This window comes from Encephalitozoon hellem, chromosome VIII, assembly GCF_000277815.2.
Source record: "Encephalitozoon hellem ATCC 50504 chromosome VIII, complete sequence".
Classification (NCBI taxonomy): Eukaryota; Fungi; Microsporidia; family Unikaryonidae; genus Encephalitozoon; species Encephalitozoon hellem.
In genome coordinates this window covers 122,675-138,441 of record NC_018475.1, presented here as the reverse complement: position 1 = coordinate 138,441, position 15,767 = coordinate 122,675, and the positions used below count along the sequence as shown (strand labels likewise).

General features: G+C 44.2%; 15 protein-coding genes across 15 annotated transcripts; 5 read left to right on the top strand and 10 right to left on the bottom strand.

Moving 5' to 3' along the window:
• Positions 1-34: 34 nt before the first annotated feature.
• EHEL_081370 (uncharacterized protein) lies at positions 35-427 on the top strand (the record flags this gene model as incomplete). Its single annotated transcript, XM_003887769.1, has 1 exon — positions 35-427. The coding sequence occupies one exon, from the start codon at positions 35-37 to the stop codon at positions 425-427; it is 393 nt and encodes a 130-aa protein (XP_003887818.1).
• Positions 428-454: 27 nt separating this feature from the next.
• Positions 455-847, bottom strand: EHEL_081360 (glutaredoxin; the record flags this gene model as incomplete). The annotated part of the gene is made up of 1 exon (XM_003887768.1): positions 455-847. One exon carries the CDS (start codon positions 845-847, stop codon positions 455-457), a length of 393 nt encoding a protein of 130 aa, XP_003887817.1.
• An 81-nt stretch (positions 848-928) lies between these two features.
• EHEL_081350 (uncharacterized protein) lies at positions 929-1,675 on the bottom strand (the record flags this gene model as incomplete). The annotated part of the gene is made up of 1 exon (XM_003887767.1): positions 929-1,675. One exon carries the CDS (start codon positions 1,673-1,675, stop codon positions 929-931), a length of 747 nt encoding a protein of 248 aa, XP_003887816.1.
• A 55-nt stretch (positions 1,676-1,730) lies between these two features.
• Positions 1,731-2,597, bottom strand: EHEL_081340 (TRAM protein transporter; the record flags this gene model as incomplete). The annotated part of the gene is made up of 1 exon (XM_003887766.1): positions 1,731-2,597. The coding sequence occupies one exon, from the start codon at positions 2,595-2,597 to the stop codon at positions 1,731-1,733; it is 867 nt and encodes a 288-aa protein (XP_003887815.1).
• Positions 2,598-2,764: 167 nt separating this feature from the next.
• Positions 2,765-3,985, bottom strand: EHEL_081330 (uncharacterized protein; the record flags this gene model as incomplete). The annotated part of the gene is made up of 1 exon (XM_003887765.1): positions 2,765-3,985. One exon carries the CDS (start codon positions 3,983-3,985, stop codon positions 2,765-2,767), a length of 1,221 nt encoding a protein of 406 aa, XP_003887814.1.
• Positions 3,986-4,167: 182 nt separating this feature from the next.
• On the top strand, positions 4,168-4,467 carry EHEL_081320 (DNA-directed RNA polymerase subunit M; the record flags this gene model as incomplete). The annotated part of the gene is made up of 1 exon (XM_003887764.1): positions 4,168-4,467. One exon carries the CDS (start codon positions 4,168-4,170, stop codon positions 4,465-4,467), a length of 300 nt encoding a protein of 99 aa, XP_003887813.1.
• Positions 4,468-4,532: 65 nt separating this feature from the next.
• EHEL_081310 (uncharacterized protein) lies at positions 4,533-4,814 on the top strand (the record flags this gene model as incomplete). Its single annotated transcript, XM_003887763.1, has 1 exon — positions 4,533-4,814. The coding sequence occupies one exon, from the start codon at positions 4,533-4,535 to the stop codon at positions 4,812-4,814; it is 282 nt and encodes a 93-aa protein (XP_003887812.1).
• A 20-nt stretch (positions 4,815-4,834) lies between these two features.
• EHEL_081300 (ATP/ADP translocase) lies at positions 4,835-6,514 on the bottom strand (the record flags this gene model as incomplete). The annotated part of the gene is made up of 1 exon (XM_003887762.1): positions 4,835-6,514. The coding sequence occupies one exon, from the start codon at positions 6,512-6,514 to the stop codon at positions 4,835-4,837; it is 1,680 nt and encodes a 559-aa protein (XP_003887811.1).
• A 164-nt stretch (positions 6,515-6,678) lies between these two features.
• EHEL_081290 (prenyltransferase subunit beta) lies at positions 6,679-7,635 on the top strand (the record flags this gene model as incomplete). Its single annotated transcript, XM_003887761.1, has 1 exon — positions 6,679-7,635. One exon carries the CDS (start codon positions 6,679-6,681, stop codon positions 7,633-7,635), a length of 957 nt encoding a protein of 318 aa, XP_003887810.1.
• Positions 7,636-7,702: 67 nt separating this feature from the next.
• EHEL_081280 (uncharacterized protein) lies at positions 7,703-9,010 on the top strand (the record flags this gene model as incomplete). Its single annotated transcript, XM_003887760.1, has 1 exon — positions 7,703-9,010. The coding sequence occupies one exon, from the start codon at positions 7,703-7,705 to the stop codon at positions 9,008-9,010; it is 1,308 nt and encodes a 435-aa protein (XP_003887809.1).
• A 1-nt stretch (position 9,011) lies between these two features.
• On the bottom strand, positions 9,012-10,100 carry EHEL_081270 (developmentally regulated GTP-binding protein; the record flags this gene model as incomplete). Its single annotated transcript, XM_003887759.1, has 1 exon — positions 9,012-10,100. One exon carries the CDS (start codon positions 10,098-10,100, stop codon positions 9,012-9,014), a length of 1,089 nt encoding a protein of 362 aa, XP_003887808.1.
• A 42-nt stretch (positions 10,101-10,142) lies between these two features.
• EHEL_081260 (uncharacterized protein) lies at positions 10,143-11,216 on the bottom strand (the record flags this gene model as incomplete). The annotated part of the gene is made up of 1 exon (XM_003887758.1): positions 10,143-11,216. The coding sequence occupies one exon, from the start codon at positions 11,214-11,216 to the stop codon at positions 10,143-10,145; it is 1,074 nt and encodes a 357-aa protein (XP_003887807.1).
• Positions 11,217-11,275: 59 nt separating this feature from the next.
• EHEL_081250 (WD40 domain-containing protein) lies at positions 11,276-13,441 on the bottom strand (the record flags this gene model as incomplete). The annotated part of the gene is made up of 1 exon (XM_003887757.1): positions 11,276-13,441. One exon carries the CDS (start codon positions 13,439-13,441, stop codon positions 11,276-11,278), a length of 2,166 nt encoding a protein of 721 aa, XP_003887806.1.
• A 65-nt stretch (positions 13,442-13,506) lies between these two features.
• EHEL_081240 (uncharacterized protein) lies at positions 13,507-14,391 on the bottom strand (the record flags this gene model as incomplete). Its single annotated transcript, XM_003887756.1, has 1 exon — positions 13,507-14,391. One exon carries the CDS (start codon positions 14,389-14,391, stop codon positions 13,507-13,509), a length of 885 nt encoding a protein of 294 aa, XP_003887805.1.
• Positions 14,392-14,455: 64 nt separating this feature from the next.
• Positions 14,456-15,712, bottom strand: EHEL_081230 (uncharacterized protein; the record flags this gene model as incomplete). Its single annotated transcript, XM_003887755.2, has 1 exon — positions 14,456-15,712. The coding sequence occupies one exon, from the start codon at positions 15,710-15,712 to the stop codon at positions 14,456-14,458; it is 1,257 nt and encodes a 418-aa protein (XP_003887804.2).
• Positions 15,713-15,767: the final 55 nt, after the last annotated feature.

Here is a 15,767-nt window from a genome sequence, read left to right as displayed (position 1 = left end):
AACTTATTTAACTTTGCTTACAATGCTTGGAACAATGAAGTCTTCTTGCCTTTTCCATTCGGTTATGTTCATCGTAGGCATGGGAATTACATCCATTGAGGCGTTAGATTCTGAGAAGCAGAGGCCTGTTGGAATTAGCAGTGACATTCACTCGTCGGGCCCTGTAATGAACACTGTCCCTGAAGCGGTAAGAGGTCCAGGGGTTGTTGCTATGCTTGAGGAGAACTGTAATCACTCAAGAGAGCTAGAGAGTAAGCTCAAGGAGCTTGGCGTGCCTTATAAGCCACTCTATGCGGAGGATAATCTAGATGTCTATAACTTTATGTCTACACAGGGTGGAGCGCCCCTACTGTATAAAGATGGCAAAAAGGTCATGGATATTGAAAAATTCCTGAAAAGATACAGGGCAAACAATAGCAATAAATAATTACACATAATAAGACAATAAGAATACCTAACCTTTTAATCTAGGTGATATGCCCTTCCTATCAATGGATGGAGAAGACTTATCAAACGGAGGGAGGCTTCTGCTTGAGAGATAGCTGAGTCCTTCATATCCTCCTTTAACAAGAACGCCATCAAGGAAAAAGGCAGGGAACGTTCTTTGATATCTTTTGACAAAGTCTATAGCCTCTGGAAGTTCATCAACCTCAACAACTTTGCATCTGACACCACTGTCATCGAGCAGCTCTCTTGCTGCAATACTGTATGGGCAGAATCTTCTCACAAACAGAACACACTTCTCTTGGCTCACCATCTTTTCATAGTCAACGCTGCCTTCTTTTATGCTGCCTCCGATAGTTCGGAATCCATATATTGCCGATATCACTAAGAGGACAGACCGCATTGTTATTTCCTTTGCTCTATGTTATATCCCATTATTTCTTTCTCTGTTTCAGAAATCTTGACAATGACTTCACTGCTTGTTTCACGATGCCGGCGAGGGCTCTTGTAGCCACCCCCTCTTCAGAATGTTCCTTAATCTTTCTCCGTAATCCATCAGCTTGTCATACCTCTCCTTCTCACACATGAAGAGCTTTGGATATTCACAGAACATCACCATGTACGCACCCCTGTCTCTTTCTTCATCATACTCATCGATTACATTGCAGGGATTCCGATATTGAAGAAGCTCCTCCAAAAAGTATTGCTTTTCGTTCGGGCCTATCATTGATAGCCCTCCACTCCTAAAGTTAAGGTTGTAGTATACAGAAAATGCAAGATCCATGTCCTTATCTTGCGGGTTCAGATGTAGAACCAGAAGGAAGTCTCCGTTCATTCCATAGTGCTTGTTCAGAGAGTCTGCGGCATCCTTCAGAATTCTTTTCGAGTATCCCTTTCCCCTATGCCTCTTCGAAACGTACATTGTGTACACAAAAACAACGTTTCTTTGGATGATCTTCCTGTCCACAATTCCATAGAACTTGTCCCTGGAAAAAAACACAGATGCAATCAGCTCCTCTCCAGCCTTATACTGGAAAATGTCTATCTTGTTTCCATTATGGAATATATAATCAAAGTCCATTGCCTCTACGTTGAACTCATCCTCGGCCTCGTTGTAGTCATCAACTATTTGCTCGGGTACCTTTATTCCCTGCTCATCACTAAAGTACTTTACAAATCTATAGGTCTCCGTTCCAAGAACAAGTGGATATATGAAAAGTGCCATAATCATCAATTCTGGGGATACCTTATGCCAAATATCTAATATCTAGTCCCTGCTTGAGAACTCATTTGGACTTGGCCTTGCCATAAGAGCCCTTCGACTTAACAGACCTGATATCCTCAAACTCCTCTCTACGACTAACCTTGATCACCATTTTCATGATCATAAACGACCATATAATATGCATGGCAGTCAATCCCTGGAGTAAAATGCTGATGAGAAACAGGCATGGATTAAATCTATATCTCCATACGGAAATGCCTATGGGAAGTGAAATCAGGAATGCATAGATGACAAGCCTGGACACAATGAAAATTCCTGCAAAACATGAAAATATACCCTTTGCTAAGGACTTATAATGAACGTAGGTTGCGATCTTGCTGATCTCCAAAAACGGATCCGATATGTCATGTATGGCCATTATAACTACGCCAGGGCGCAGCATGTCCTTGTGATAGGACAGTACCAGAAGCATAATGGTCACCACATGGTGCGTTACCATCTGTAGGAAATCCTTATACATGTGCTCATTGAACAGATAAAACAACTCGACAAAATAGTATGAAAACTCCAGGTAGTAATAGAACAGAACTCTTGCAGGTGTATTATGAGCCCCCCAAGTGCTTGAGAGGCTTTTTGCAGTGTAAGCCGAAGGTTCACTCCTGATTACAAAGTATCCGTAAACAGACGTAAACGAGTAGAACATGGCCTTCCAGAGAGAAACACAGAACTTCTTCTTCCGGTCAAATCCTAGGGTCTCTTCCATACCAAATCTCCTGATTAGGATGGATGCTAGAGGAAGGATCACCAGGTTTTTGATCATTATGATCAGAAGGCAGATCACAGACACAAAGAACACATCCCTCTGGAGCTCAATGTGCGACTCAAACACTCTCTCACTGCATATTGTCATATCAGGCAAGCCTACCATCAAGCCTGTACGATTTTTTCCTTTTTAATCAAAAACCTACCAATTGGACCACCCTCCGAATATCATCACCACATTCAATTGGATAATTCTGAGAAAAGTAAAGTATAGTTAATGCATTAAGCATGTCTTGACGTCATGATTCTACATACTCCAATTTAATAAGCCACTTAAAATCTTCCTGGAAGCAGCTCAAATTTGGACGCTTTCATAGGAAGAATGATCCTAAACACTCTTGGGTGTGTGTTATATGCTGGATCCTTGAAGAACACGCCTGAGTCAAGGTATCTGGTTTTCCCAATGGCAGGGGGTGGCTCCCTAGGGTTATATAGAGTACTATCCATGGACTCAGTAGTCTCTTTTTTATTTGGAGGTACTATTTTCTCAATAAGTTTGAGGTTGATGGAGGCCTCAGAAAGCTTTGGGTTCACCTCCAAAGCATTCATGAAGGCTGTCTTTGCAAGCAAAAGCTTGCCCTGACGGAAATATGTGCATCCTATTGAATTGTGCACCATCCCCTCCATAGAGTCCATCTGTGCAGCCCTCATGTACTTTCTCAACGCACCCATGTAGTTCCTTTCTATGTACCTGATTCTTCCAACCAGATATAGAAGATAAGGATCATTGCTCGCAATGCTATCTGATCTATACCGTCTTTTCACCCCTCGAAAGTTTCCAATCTTGTAGTCTAGCCATGCACACAGCCTCGAAACTATGAGGTTATGCCTCTCTGACTTCTCTATCCCTCTCAGGACCTCAAATGCAAGCTCGTGCTTAGACTGCATTTCGTAAAGGTGGGCTATTTGGATCTGGACATCAGGATTGTAGGCGTTGCTCAATGGATCATACACTATGACACGGAAGACGTTGATGGAGTCTTGAAGCCTGCTCATCTTTTTAAGGCAAACGCCTGTTCTAAATAATGTCTCATAGCTCTTGTACTCCTCTACCCCCAATTTATTCAACAACACAAACCAAGGCCTTGCACTCATGTAATCTCCAATGGCCTCATAGAAAAGTGAGATTCCATACATTAGGAACTTGTCTTTGTATTCAGCCTTGTAATATGCCTTCACAAAGTTCTCATAGCTCTTGTCAAGCCTGATTCTTTGAAGGCCTATGTATCCGCTCAGCACACATCCCTCGTAGGATTCAGACTCCAACTCAAACAACCTGGCTGCAATGACCTCTGCTTCATCTATGTTTTTGTTTTCTATGTGATATTTCCCTAGGCTATACAGTGCCTCTGAGTTGCAGGGATTTGCCTTGAGAGCATCCTCACAACACCTTGCTATTGCTTCCAGGTCCAGATGGGCATTTCTGGATTTCCCCATACTATTTTCTCCATCCATGCTTCTACCTATTTTCCCACCAATTTGAACTCCCCCCATGTCTAGGGCAGATACCTCGCCATTTTATCTAGGAAGACACTTGCAAATTTTCTAAAATTTTAATCTTCATGATCTATCTCGATATTAAATCGTCACCGTTCTCTGCAGCGTGCTATCATTCAGTCCTATCTCAGTAGCCCATGCTCCCTTCCATATAAGATTTCTTGAAATAGAATCCCAACATGTTTTGCATCTGTGGAACGTTAATCTATGTGAAGTCAAACAGCACCAAGGTGGAGTGCCCGAGATGCAAGAGAGAAAACTCTGTCGACATGATAAAGCCCATTCACACCGAAGTGGAGGTCCAGAGAGATTCACATGTGGAGGCCATTGATGTTTCTGGTGCCAAGATCAAGCATAGATGCCCTGCTTGTGGCTCTGAGGAGATGATGTACAACACTGCACAGCTAAGGTCGACTGACGAGGGACAAACTGTATTCTACTCCTGCGAGTGTGGCCACAGAATCACAGTCCAGTCATGATCTTCTTGTCCTTTGATGGAGAGGCCGAAGCTTCGTATTTGAAAGATAAGAAAACGACCCCATACATGCAAGGAACCAAAGCCATGCCGATGTCAAGATGCTTTCTTATGATTATGGTTGCCACCACGTGCCTAGCTAGGATGTATGGAACCATGTCCTTCCTAGCATATGTAGCCCTCCAATGTGCCTTGGCTGGCTTGTTTATTTTGTCTACGTCTATCTACGGGGCATTTAGAATAAGAAATGGAGATAGAGAAAGCAAAGCTTATATGGAGAGAATTGCTCGCTATGATACTCTTGGCACCTTTGGAAAGGCAGAGGCCCAATCTGGGGCGCCCTCGGAATAAAACAAGTTTGGATTGTGGTTTTAATCTACAACTTTTGGCTGCTCGGATACCTCCAAGCTCTTTTTGCCCTTATCTGTCATATCAATGTCTACGTCTCTATTGTGCTGTACTGCAGAGTCATAGGACTTTGAGAGGTAGATTATGGCCTTTATCCACATCACAACAAAGATGAAGATGATACCTGCAGTTATTGGCGTTGCCTTTCTAAGGTCTTCAGTATCTAGGGCCTCAAACATCAAGAGCCCATAGATGGACCCTATGGACTTCCCAAGCTTTCCGAAGATCCCATCGTACACACTCTTGAATCTTGCTCTGTATGTTGGATTGATTCTCATTCCAAGCTTTTCTTTACATATGTCAAATGCCGAATACTTTGTGATCTTCAGTAGTGACATGAAGATTATTCCGGAATAGTTTTCAAGCATATACAGAGGCTTTCCGCTTGGAAACAGGCCGTTCACAATTCCAATGCCGGATTCCTCCATGCTAGTGTTGTAAAGTGCAGATCCCAAGAAAAGCGTGATGGCTAGGAGTGTCACGACCGGTGTTATGATCCCAACAAGCAGAAATCCCCTTGTCTCCACATAGCTGGAGAACGGCGACAGGTTGAGGCATATGACTACGACAGAGGTAAGGTACTGGTCGATCCTATTGAACTTCCCAGAGTACTTTCCCTTTTCCTCGTTGTAGTATTCTGCAGCAACCTTCACCCCAACCTTGAATGTAGACTCAATCATGTTGTAGGAAATGTTGAAGAACAGTACGATGAGAGACATTGCAAGCAACAGCTTTGACTGGGACATTATCTCGAGGCCCTCGGAGAAAGACACATTGGCCTTTGCCTTTTTCCTTCTTGATCCCGACGAAACGATGAACAGAGGCCTCTTCATTACCACTCTTTCGAGATATATCTTGAGGAAGATTACCGAGACCACTAGGAGGCCCTGGGAGATGAAGATACCTGAAAGAAGAAACTGGTTTTGCTGGAAGGCCAGTTTCTCTCGAAGCTTGAAAAAGGCACCGGCTACTGTCGCAGAAAGAAACAGAGATACGTTTGTGATGATTATAAGTGGAGGAATAAACCTAGAGAACTGCTTGATTGTGCACGATTCGTTTAGAAAACTCAGGAAAAGATAGGAAAGGACAAGGCTTCCCCACATTTCTGCAGAGATGAACACAATCGTTGCAAGAGGCTCATTTAGCGTCAGAAGCATTGACTTGAAGACATTAAGACCCCTGGTCGACATTTTGCCGTCAATGAACATGTCTCTGAACAGAAACTTTGACGGAGAAACCTGCTCCTCTATCAGAAACACAATCCCACACACAAAGAATAGAGATGCAAATCCCCCACAGAAGATAGAGAATATTCTGGAGACGGTCTTTGTTCCCAGCATGTACTGTATGAGGAACACGAGGGCCATTGAAACCGGAAGGATGTAGAAGATCTTGATGAACAATATTGTTGTGGGCTCCTGCCTCACCATCACAAACATGTCCTTCAGGATCCTCATGAATGAGTATATGAATCCGATTATTCCAAACATCAAACCCAGGATGGCAAACTTAGTATATTCTGCCCTTGCCACCCTGAAGTATCTGAAGATCCCCCGCCTGCTATTGGCTTCTTCCTCTATCTGGTCCTCTGTAGGGATGTCTGCATTGGAAAGATCGCGATTACTGGTTTCCACTTCATTCATCCTTGTTTTGTTTTGATTGGATGTAAATACTTTTGAAGTGATGTTGTTTATCAGATATATGTTTATTTTTATGACAAGACCGGAGAAAGGCCACTGTGTGCTCTGCCTTTACCGGTCTCTCAATAGATAGCTATGAAGAGGACAATAAATTTAGATACCCTAGAATGGAACTGAAGGTGGATGAGCATTTTTCTTTTATCCAAAGGACTATCCACACAAAGAACCTTCTGTATTACCTGACTGAGCCATCCAGACTTAATACCATATACTGGTCTGTGAATTCCCTGTCGATGTTAGGAATGGAGGAAGTGGAGGAGATGAAGAGTAGAGTTGTCGATTATGTTATGAGATGTAGGAATGAGGATGGAGGGTTCGGGGGATGTGCAGGATACTCCTCGAACATAACGAGCACATTTAATGCATTGCAGATACTCTACATCTATCGCATCCATTACAGTGATAGAAGCACTGTGTCATTTATATCGAAGCTACTACAACCTGAAGGGTACTTCTACAACGACATCTATGGAGAGATAGACACTCGAATCAATTGCTGTGCCGTGCTGGGGTTACACCTACTATCTCTCCTCGAAAAGGGTGACTTCGATTCCAAAAGCCTATCAAATCCCATATGTGGCGAATTTCTATCCGAGGTTGGCATTGACACAAAGGCGATTGTTCTATACACTCAGAGATGCTACAACCTGGACGGAGGATTTGGCGCGGTTGAAGGTGCTGAATCCCATGCTGCACAGGTGTTCTGTTGTCTGAGTACGCTAAGATCGCTCGGGGCCCTTGGATCGGTAGATGTGGAGGGAGTGACAAGATTCATAGCAATGAAGCAGACGAGCTCAGGAGGCCTTTCAGGAAGGGTAAGCAAGAAAGAAGATGTTTGCTATTCCTTCTGGGCGTACTCTTCCCTTGTGCTTATTGGAAGAGAAAGCCATGTGAATCAAAAGGAACTTGCAAAGTTCATATTTTCGTGCCAAGGGCGGTCCGGTGGGTTTTCTGACAGGCCCGGGAACGAGGCAGACCTGTATCACCTTATGTTTGCCCTGGCAGGGCTTTCGTTGCTGGGCTATAAGGGGGTTAAAAAGATTGATCCTGGGTTTGGGCTATAGTGTATTCTATTGTGCACGAATAAATACATGTTCCTTTAGTGAATATCTTTCTTGTGGGAAATCCCCGATGATTCCTGTAAGGGCTAGGGTCTTCAGGAATGTGAATGATGAATGGGAAGAGATGTGCATGGGAATAGTCTTCCGTATTGAAAATGGCTGCATTTTTATTGAAGATGACGGGACAGGCAAGTGCTTTGAGATACTGCTTATCGAGAAGCAGTGTGGGAAGTCAGAGAGACACGTTGCAATTGTATACGACGACATTGAGGAGTATGCTGTCTGCTTTGAGACTGAAAAGATTCGAGATGATTTTGTCGAGTTCGTTGAAAGAGATATCCTGGGCAAAGATGGTATGGGCATAGAAGAGGCTTCAGAAAGGGGAGCAGGCGTCTTTTCGAGTCTCCTCAGGACAAGCAAATACATGGATGCCTCTGTATTTGGAAAGATGCTTGAAAGTAGAGATGGCGTGCTCGATCTTCTAAGGATGGAGAGCTTCCACTTGTTCAGAATGCTGCTGGAAAACGGGGAGAAGGTATTTGAGTTGTTTGGTGTTTCTTTCAGTAATAAGATCACACCATATGGGTTCTATAGAGAAGTCGTGGCAAAAAATCTAGATGAGGACACTGCAAGGGTCTATGAAGGCTTTCTTGTCATGATGAGCAAGCAAGAGTTGACAAGGAATGAGAGCAAGGTGGCAGAAATGTCTGATGAAGAGATAAGAGATTTCCTCAAGAAGTGTGGAGGGAGCAGCTGTAAAGTTGGAAATGTAGAAGCGTACTTGGAGAGGATCTACAGAGATAACGAGTACTTCTTCGAGACTTTCTACTATCTCTGCTTTATATTCAGAGAGAAGATGTCAGAGGCAATTGACTTTGCGCGTATTCTATATAAAACCAAGAGTTTAATAGGTGAAAAGAGTTTTGATGATGGCCTTTTGTATGTCATAGAAGGACTGTATGTCTTGCTGGATGTGTGTAAACCCGAAAAGCTGGACATGTTCTACATGGAGGTCTCGGGTCTCTTTGACAGCCTAGAATCCCATCCAGACTTGCAGAATCTTTTGTTGTATTTGCTTGCCAACCATGGATTTAGGACAAGAGAGCTTCTGGTTAACACAGGACTGATGGAGCGGATATTTGCATCCAGGCACAAAAACAGCATGAGCCCGGTGTTCATCTCAAAGGTGCTCCTCCAGATTGTATCCTGCGGCAGCAGATTCATCCACAAATATTTCATAAGGAACGATCTATTCAGGAATGTTGCAGGAATGTACAGGCAGAGACAAAGAGACGCTGCATATTCCATATTCTTACAGGCATTCACCGAGGCAAATGGCGATATGAAAACATATCTTGATAAATACGCCCAGAGCTAGGTTACTTGAGAAATATTTGAACGACGTCTTCGTCCTCCAATGTATGTCCAAGCCCAACTTTCTGTGGACTATGCTTTGCACTGGTTCCCCAAACCAAAGCATGCTTAAAGCTTAGGAGAAAGTCCTTGTGGATGTGGGCGCATAGGTCCCTCACCGTTCCTCCTTCTCTGATTACAACAGGGTCGTCTAAAGCGGGGAACATCCCCTTCTTCTTCGTGTAAACCCTTGTGAGCCTTAGCTTAGCCCATACATCCTCGAGCAACATGTCGATATTCCATCCTTTCTGGCAGCTTATGGGCGTACTGTTAGGATACTCTGCAACTTTATTAAAATCCTCTAGAGAAAGCTCATCTATCTTATTGTATACATACAGGCAATCCACGTAAACACAGGTCCCACTAACAACATCTATAATGTCGTCATCACATACATCTTCTCTTACAAACATCTGGCAATTGTTGATCTTGTACTCCCTTAGAATCGCCCTTATAGTCTCCTCGGTCGTCCTTGTGAGCTGGCATACTACCCCGATGTTAATTCCCCCGCTCGTTGTATACGTAAGCGATATGTCTGGCTTCTTCTTGTTCAGCCTTATCCCCATCTCATGCAGCTCGTTTTCAAGTATCTTTTTGTCTTCATACCTTCGGGGGTCGAGAACCATCAATATCAGGTCGGCTGTCCTTGCAATGCTTATCACCTGCCTCCCTCTCCCCCTGTTCTGTGAAGCCCCAGAAACAATTCCCGGAAGATCTAGGACCTGGATCCATGTTCCGTTCAAACACATCTTGCCGGATATGCACTCCAGAGTGGTAAACTCATGTTCTGCTGCCTTGCTATGTGTGTTTGTAATCTTCGAGAGCAGAGTCGACTTTCCAACACTGGGAAACCCAATTAACACAACCCGTGCATCCCCACTCTTCGAAACCTCAAATCCCTCTCCCTTGGAAGTCTTGGCCTTTGGTGCATCGAGCTCATGCCTGTATCTTGCAAGCTTTGCCTTGAGAACCCCGAGATGGTGCTCCGTCTTCTTATTCTTCTGCGTCCTGGCCATCTCAGCCTCTATCTCGTTAATTTTATCCTGGATCCCCATCCAAGGGCTCTCTCCACCCTGCAAATATTACTGCCAAATAGTCTAGTCTCCCTTCATGCGCACAGATGATACAAATCCATCCAGGGAGGATAGAAAGCAAATGCCATCAAACACATGGCCATCGGTTATCGTCATAAACGAGATGTTGTCTACGCAGAACCCCAGCCTGTTATGAGCAATCATGTACAAGCTCTTCTTTGTCGTGACAAATACCTTGTCCCTTTCGCACACAACCTTCAGAGGTTCAGAGTCAAAGGGGCCTATTGTTGCATACACATGCTCCATTCTGAACGGATAGTGAAGCACCACGACACTGTTCGATCTACAGCATACAAGATACAAGAGCTTTCCATCAGGAGAATACGAAAGCCTCCTAAAGAACCCTCTTCCTGTGGAAAACAGCTTGTCGTTGTCATAGTACTCCATCTTTTCTATCTCTACAAGCTTATCTGTAAATAGGAACGTCTTTCCTGTACGGTCCTTGCTTAAAGATGTCAGAACATTGAAGCGACTGTTGAATGCCAGGCCCTGGACTATGTCTTCATGGCACTTTATCTTCTGCACCAGCCTAGCAGATACCCCTTGATTGTCTTTCCCAGAAAAAGACCCCCTATCTGAAGCTTCGTTAGAGCTTCCTTCATTTGCTGCATTGGTAGCATCAGATTCATTATTTGAAACCACTTGATATACCAGTATATTTCCGCTAGAAAATCCGACAAAGAGATGTCCGCATCCCCACACAAGCTCATATGCATCGTCTCCATCGATCCTTCTTACCACATAGGGCCTTTCCTTCTCCCACAATATAACCTCTCCTCCATCAGAGCAGGATGCTAGTACGTCTCCGTTAAATCTAACGCAGTTCACACTTCTATGATGCCCAGAGAGCACAGTATGGTACTTTATCTTTATCGAAGAGTCAATCGCTGTAGTATAACAAAAATCCGTTCCCTTGGATACATCCTTCTCCACCCTCCATAGCCTTATATCTCTATCTCCTCCCCCAGTTGCTATGAACTTCTCATTTCCATGCATTGTAAATATAGACGCTTCCTCATGGAAGTGCAGGTTATGCGTCGTCACCTCGATTGGATACCATTTTTTTAGTTCCTCCATTCAGGGATTCCTGTAGCCACTACTTATGAAGGAACAGAGTTTTAAAGAGACAAACTTATTTAATCAAGGTAGTTTTTGCAAAACAGCGATGAGAAAGGTGTGCCCTCTAGCAACTTTGCACATTCTCCATACTGGCCACCCTTTAGATATGCAAAGAATGCATGGTTAAGCCTCCCCTCCTTTCTGCATTCTGTTCCAGCAACACTAAGATTCCTTTTCCCAGATAAGATATCTGCAAGGAGGAGGCTCTCCCAGTTCTTTGATCTGAGAAAGCACTCAGACGCCTTAGACAGCTCCCCTGCCTTGAGGAAGTATCTTCCGAGCTTGTCGTACTTGACTATGCTGTTTGCCTTTGAAAACGCCTCGTCATATCTATCTAACTTCAGGAGAATCTCAAACTTCTGATTATCATCGTTGCAAAGATCTAGAGCCCTCTCGTGCATTTCTAGAGACTCAAAAAATGCAATTGCCTTGCTGCGTATCCCCTCCGTGATCCTATACTCCTTCCCAAGTATCACAGACCTCTGGAATTCGAGAAACTCCATGTCGATCTTTTTTGACTCAATATCCTTGCCATGAAGATAGAATAGAGTCCCGTCTTCAACACCCGCAGCTATTCCGTCAATAGGTGAAAAGTGATGTACATAAAGCCTGTCGCCCAAGATAAGGTAGTATCCCTTATTATTCGACACAAAGTAGAATATCCCGTCTCCTGTGCACCATGACGAAACCGAGTAGTATTCAGTTCCAACATGCGTTAATGCATCGGTTATCCCCTCCTCGGGAACCTCAATCTCCTGCTCAATGAATCCATTGATGACCTCATGGTTCACCCTGTATATCCTTATCAATGCTCCGCATGCAACTAAAAAGTCTCCAACCATGACTAGGTGGTCAGAAGCATCGTCGATGGATAAAATGAACTCTCCAGACGACGAATAGATCCTTGTCTGGTCGCAAACATTGCATCCTATTAAAGCGGTGCTCAGGAAAAACAGCTTGCTAATGCCCTTTATCTCAATGACCCCGGTGACCTCTGTTTTCTTGTAAAACCTCACCTCATCTCCGTTTCTCACAATAAACTCGTCGTCACTTATGAAGTGAAAGTCTCTTCCCTCCCCATTAAACTTGTTTCGGAACCCCAGGGATGAAAATATCTGAAACTCCCCCTCATTTCCAACTGCTATTGTCTTCCCGCTCGGAGAAACCTCTAGCTCATCAGGATAAAACCCAACATTACACAGCTCCTTGACCACACCTATGTTTCCGCTCTTGGCTCCGAAAATAGACCCAGAAACAGAATAGAATATCCTGCTCCTGCTCATCCTGACCAAAGACGTCCCCTGATGTGCATCAATAAAAATAAGCTCCTCGTCACAACCAACAACCATCTTTCCGTTTTTCTCCTTCACATCCCAGACCCTTCCCCCCTGTAGCATAAGTAGATCCTCCTGCTTGAACGTTTTGTTGTTCCATAGTCTTACACTTCCGTCCTCTCCGCACGAGGCAAACAACGGAAAGCCGGCAAGCGGATACACCTTGTTGATATTGTTTGTATGCCCAGAAAGAGTTGTTATACACTGAGTCGTCTGAAAGTCCCAGACCTTCAGCATCAGGTCATCAGCCCCAGAAACCAAATAGTCCCCGCTAAGGAAGCATATGCTGTTTATTCCAGATGTATGTCCTTTGAATGTTTTTATACAATGCGCCTGGCCCACGTTCCACACCTTGATCGTCGAATCTAAGGAGCACGAAACAAACTTGCTGCTGTCATTTGGATAGAAACACACGTCCATCACAAAATGCGTGTGGCCTGTGTAAACCATCTTTTGGCTGATTTCCCCTTCATATGCCCACATCTTCATCGTTGCATCATCAGAGGCAGTCAGAAACAGTGAGTCCTGTGGATGACCCTCGATCTTTCTAATGAAGTCGTCATGTGCATGAAGTGTTTTGATCTTTCTGTACTTTCCCAGCTCATACACACTGACATTTCCATCGTCGCTCCCCACAAGAAGCCAATCCATCTTGCTTAGAATCATACAGGTTCGGATAGGCTCATTCGATACATGGATGTCATTCAGCATGCACATCTTTTCCGTATCCCAGATCTGCACTGACCCGCTGAACAATCCTATGATCGCCATCGCCTTCGTGGGATGCATCTGTATGCTCTTCACTTTCGACGATCCAAATGTTTTCTGTATCGTTCTCTTGAATTTCATTTTGTTTATGGCCCCATAAACTCAGGCCATTTTTATTCTCAATAGACTGCAATGGCATATTCCATTCATTCCCTCACTGGCCCCCCTCTCATAACACTCTTGAACCTTTCGTATCCTCCCTCCATAAAATATGCCTTTCTATCCGCAAACATGTAGGTCTTGCTCTTTCCAAACCATATCCAGTCCACACTTGTAAACCCTTCAAACTCATGTGTCCAGGTATCCTTGTATTCGTAAAAGCCTATTCCATTTCCATCTACTGTCCCAATCACAAAGTCATCAGGAGAATCCTTAACCTTTATCATCTTACCCCCAATAGATGTTCTTCTTGTTCCTTCCATTACATCGAGCCCAGACAGCCTCATTAGATACACCGTATTTCCCCTCCGGACCGTGCAGAACTCCCCCCGGCTGACACTGGCAAAGTCAAGAATCCCTTCAATCCCCTTTTTTTTCATCTGTGCCTCACTCTTCTCCTCACACACCATACTGCTTGTGTTCCGGGTGTCATACTCAACCACACACTCATCATTGATACAGTATATCCTATCATTTCCCCACTCGGCCTTCCTGCACATCCTCAGAGGCACTGCATCGATATTGTATCTGACTCGGAGGTCGTAAAGCTTCACACACCCCTCTCCAACAGCCGCCAAGCACCCATTCTTGCTATATGTGTGCATCCTAATACTGTCTTCCTTGTAGGAATATACAACCTCTCCAAGACATCTATCCCAAACCCGTATTCCCTTGAACATGTCTGCTGTAGTAAAGCATACGTCATCAATGGGATAGAACTTGATGTCCTTCTTGAAATGATCCACACACAGCACACTCATCACAGGCGCAACTATATGCACCGCTCCCATCTTGTCAGACGCAATTAACGAATCCCCAACTCCACATGACGAATAGAAGCTTAAGTCACACAAGTAGGAAACATGCTCCATTTGGGGCTTGCGCTCTTTCCAAACAAGAAATAGATTAAACAGCTTTTATCTATGATGATGTGTTTTACTGCCTTTCCATCCCAAATAGAAGAAAACCCGCTAACTCTTCTAACTCTCCAATCTCTTCGTCCATTTCTTTGTCCAGGAGCCCAGACTGCCTCAGTGCCTTTGTAAGAAGGCCAATCTGCCGGCTCTGTGCATTCACAACTCGGACCATCCGCTTCATATGCTCGCTCATCTGCAGCCCCTTCTCTCTTTCCCCTAAGGGCACTGCCTCACACACATGGAATCTTCCCCTCTTGTATTCCCTTGTCCCAAAAGACTCAACCCTTTCATCGTCCACCCTGCTTCCACTCACACTCTTACTTCCTTCTTCAGACCCGCCAGTGCTTTCACTATCCTCTATCTTCGAAGCTTCTCCGCTGTTCTCTTTCATTTTCATTTCCTCTAGGGTACTGAACCCATCAGTCCTATTCGTTTCCTCTATAATAACCTTTAGCGCCCCCAGTATCTCCCGAGGATTGCTAGCTATTCTCTTCTCCTGGATCATTCTTCGTGTGTAATCCTCTAGATCACTCATCCTCCCCCTCTCCTCGAAAAGAAGCGACGCAAACCCGTCCAGAACCGGCGAAAGACTCTCCTTGCGTCCTAAAAGGGAAAGATCCTGCAAATCCTCAGAGCTGCAGGCCATTCTATAAGATTGAGATGGATTTAGGGCAAGTTCCACAAATATTCTTCTCAGATTCCCAAAAGATATCGATTCTCCATCAGCTTTACTCTTCAGGCTCACATCATTCCCACACCCACTCCATCTCCCCACATACTCTCCCACACCCTTCATATTTCCTAATATAACATCTGCCCAGCATATTCGGACCTTTCCATCCTCATCAATCCATATGTATCTTGGCGACATCCTGTCCCAGAACCATCCCTCGTCCCCATTTATCTTCATGGCATACACTATTTGCATAAACACATAGAAGATAAAATCGTCGCTCAGCAAGATTTGGTCTCTGATGAATCTATCAACAGGCCCAAGAGACATGTGCTTTTGCACTACATAGATCCGGCCCTCCTCCTCAAACACTTTTAGCACCTTCATTACATAAGGCGAGTGGTTGAGCGAGTGGTTTAGCAGAAAATTCATCAATAACGGCTGATAGTCCTCTGAAAACCCAGAAAGATCTACAGACTCAAGAACAACCCTCTCCCCACTCTCCATGTCAACTGCACAGCTTATTGTGGTTCTTTTGTCTCTTCTAACCACCCTCACTTCCTTGTATCCTCGTAAACTCTCAGTCATTGTTTTCCGATGCATCTGTTTTTTAAACAAATCATTTCGAAATAATTTATATGTAAATGACATTCGATAA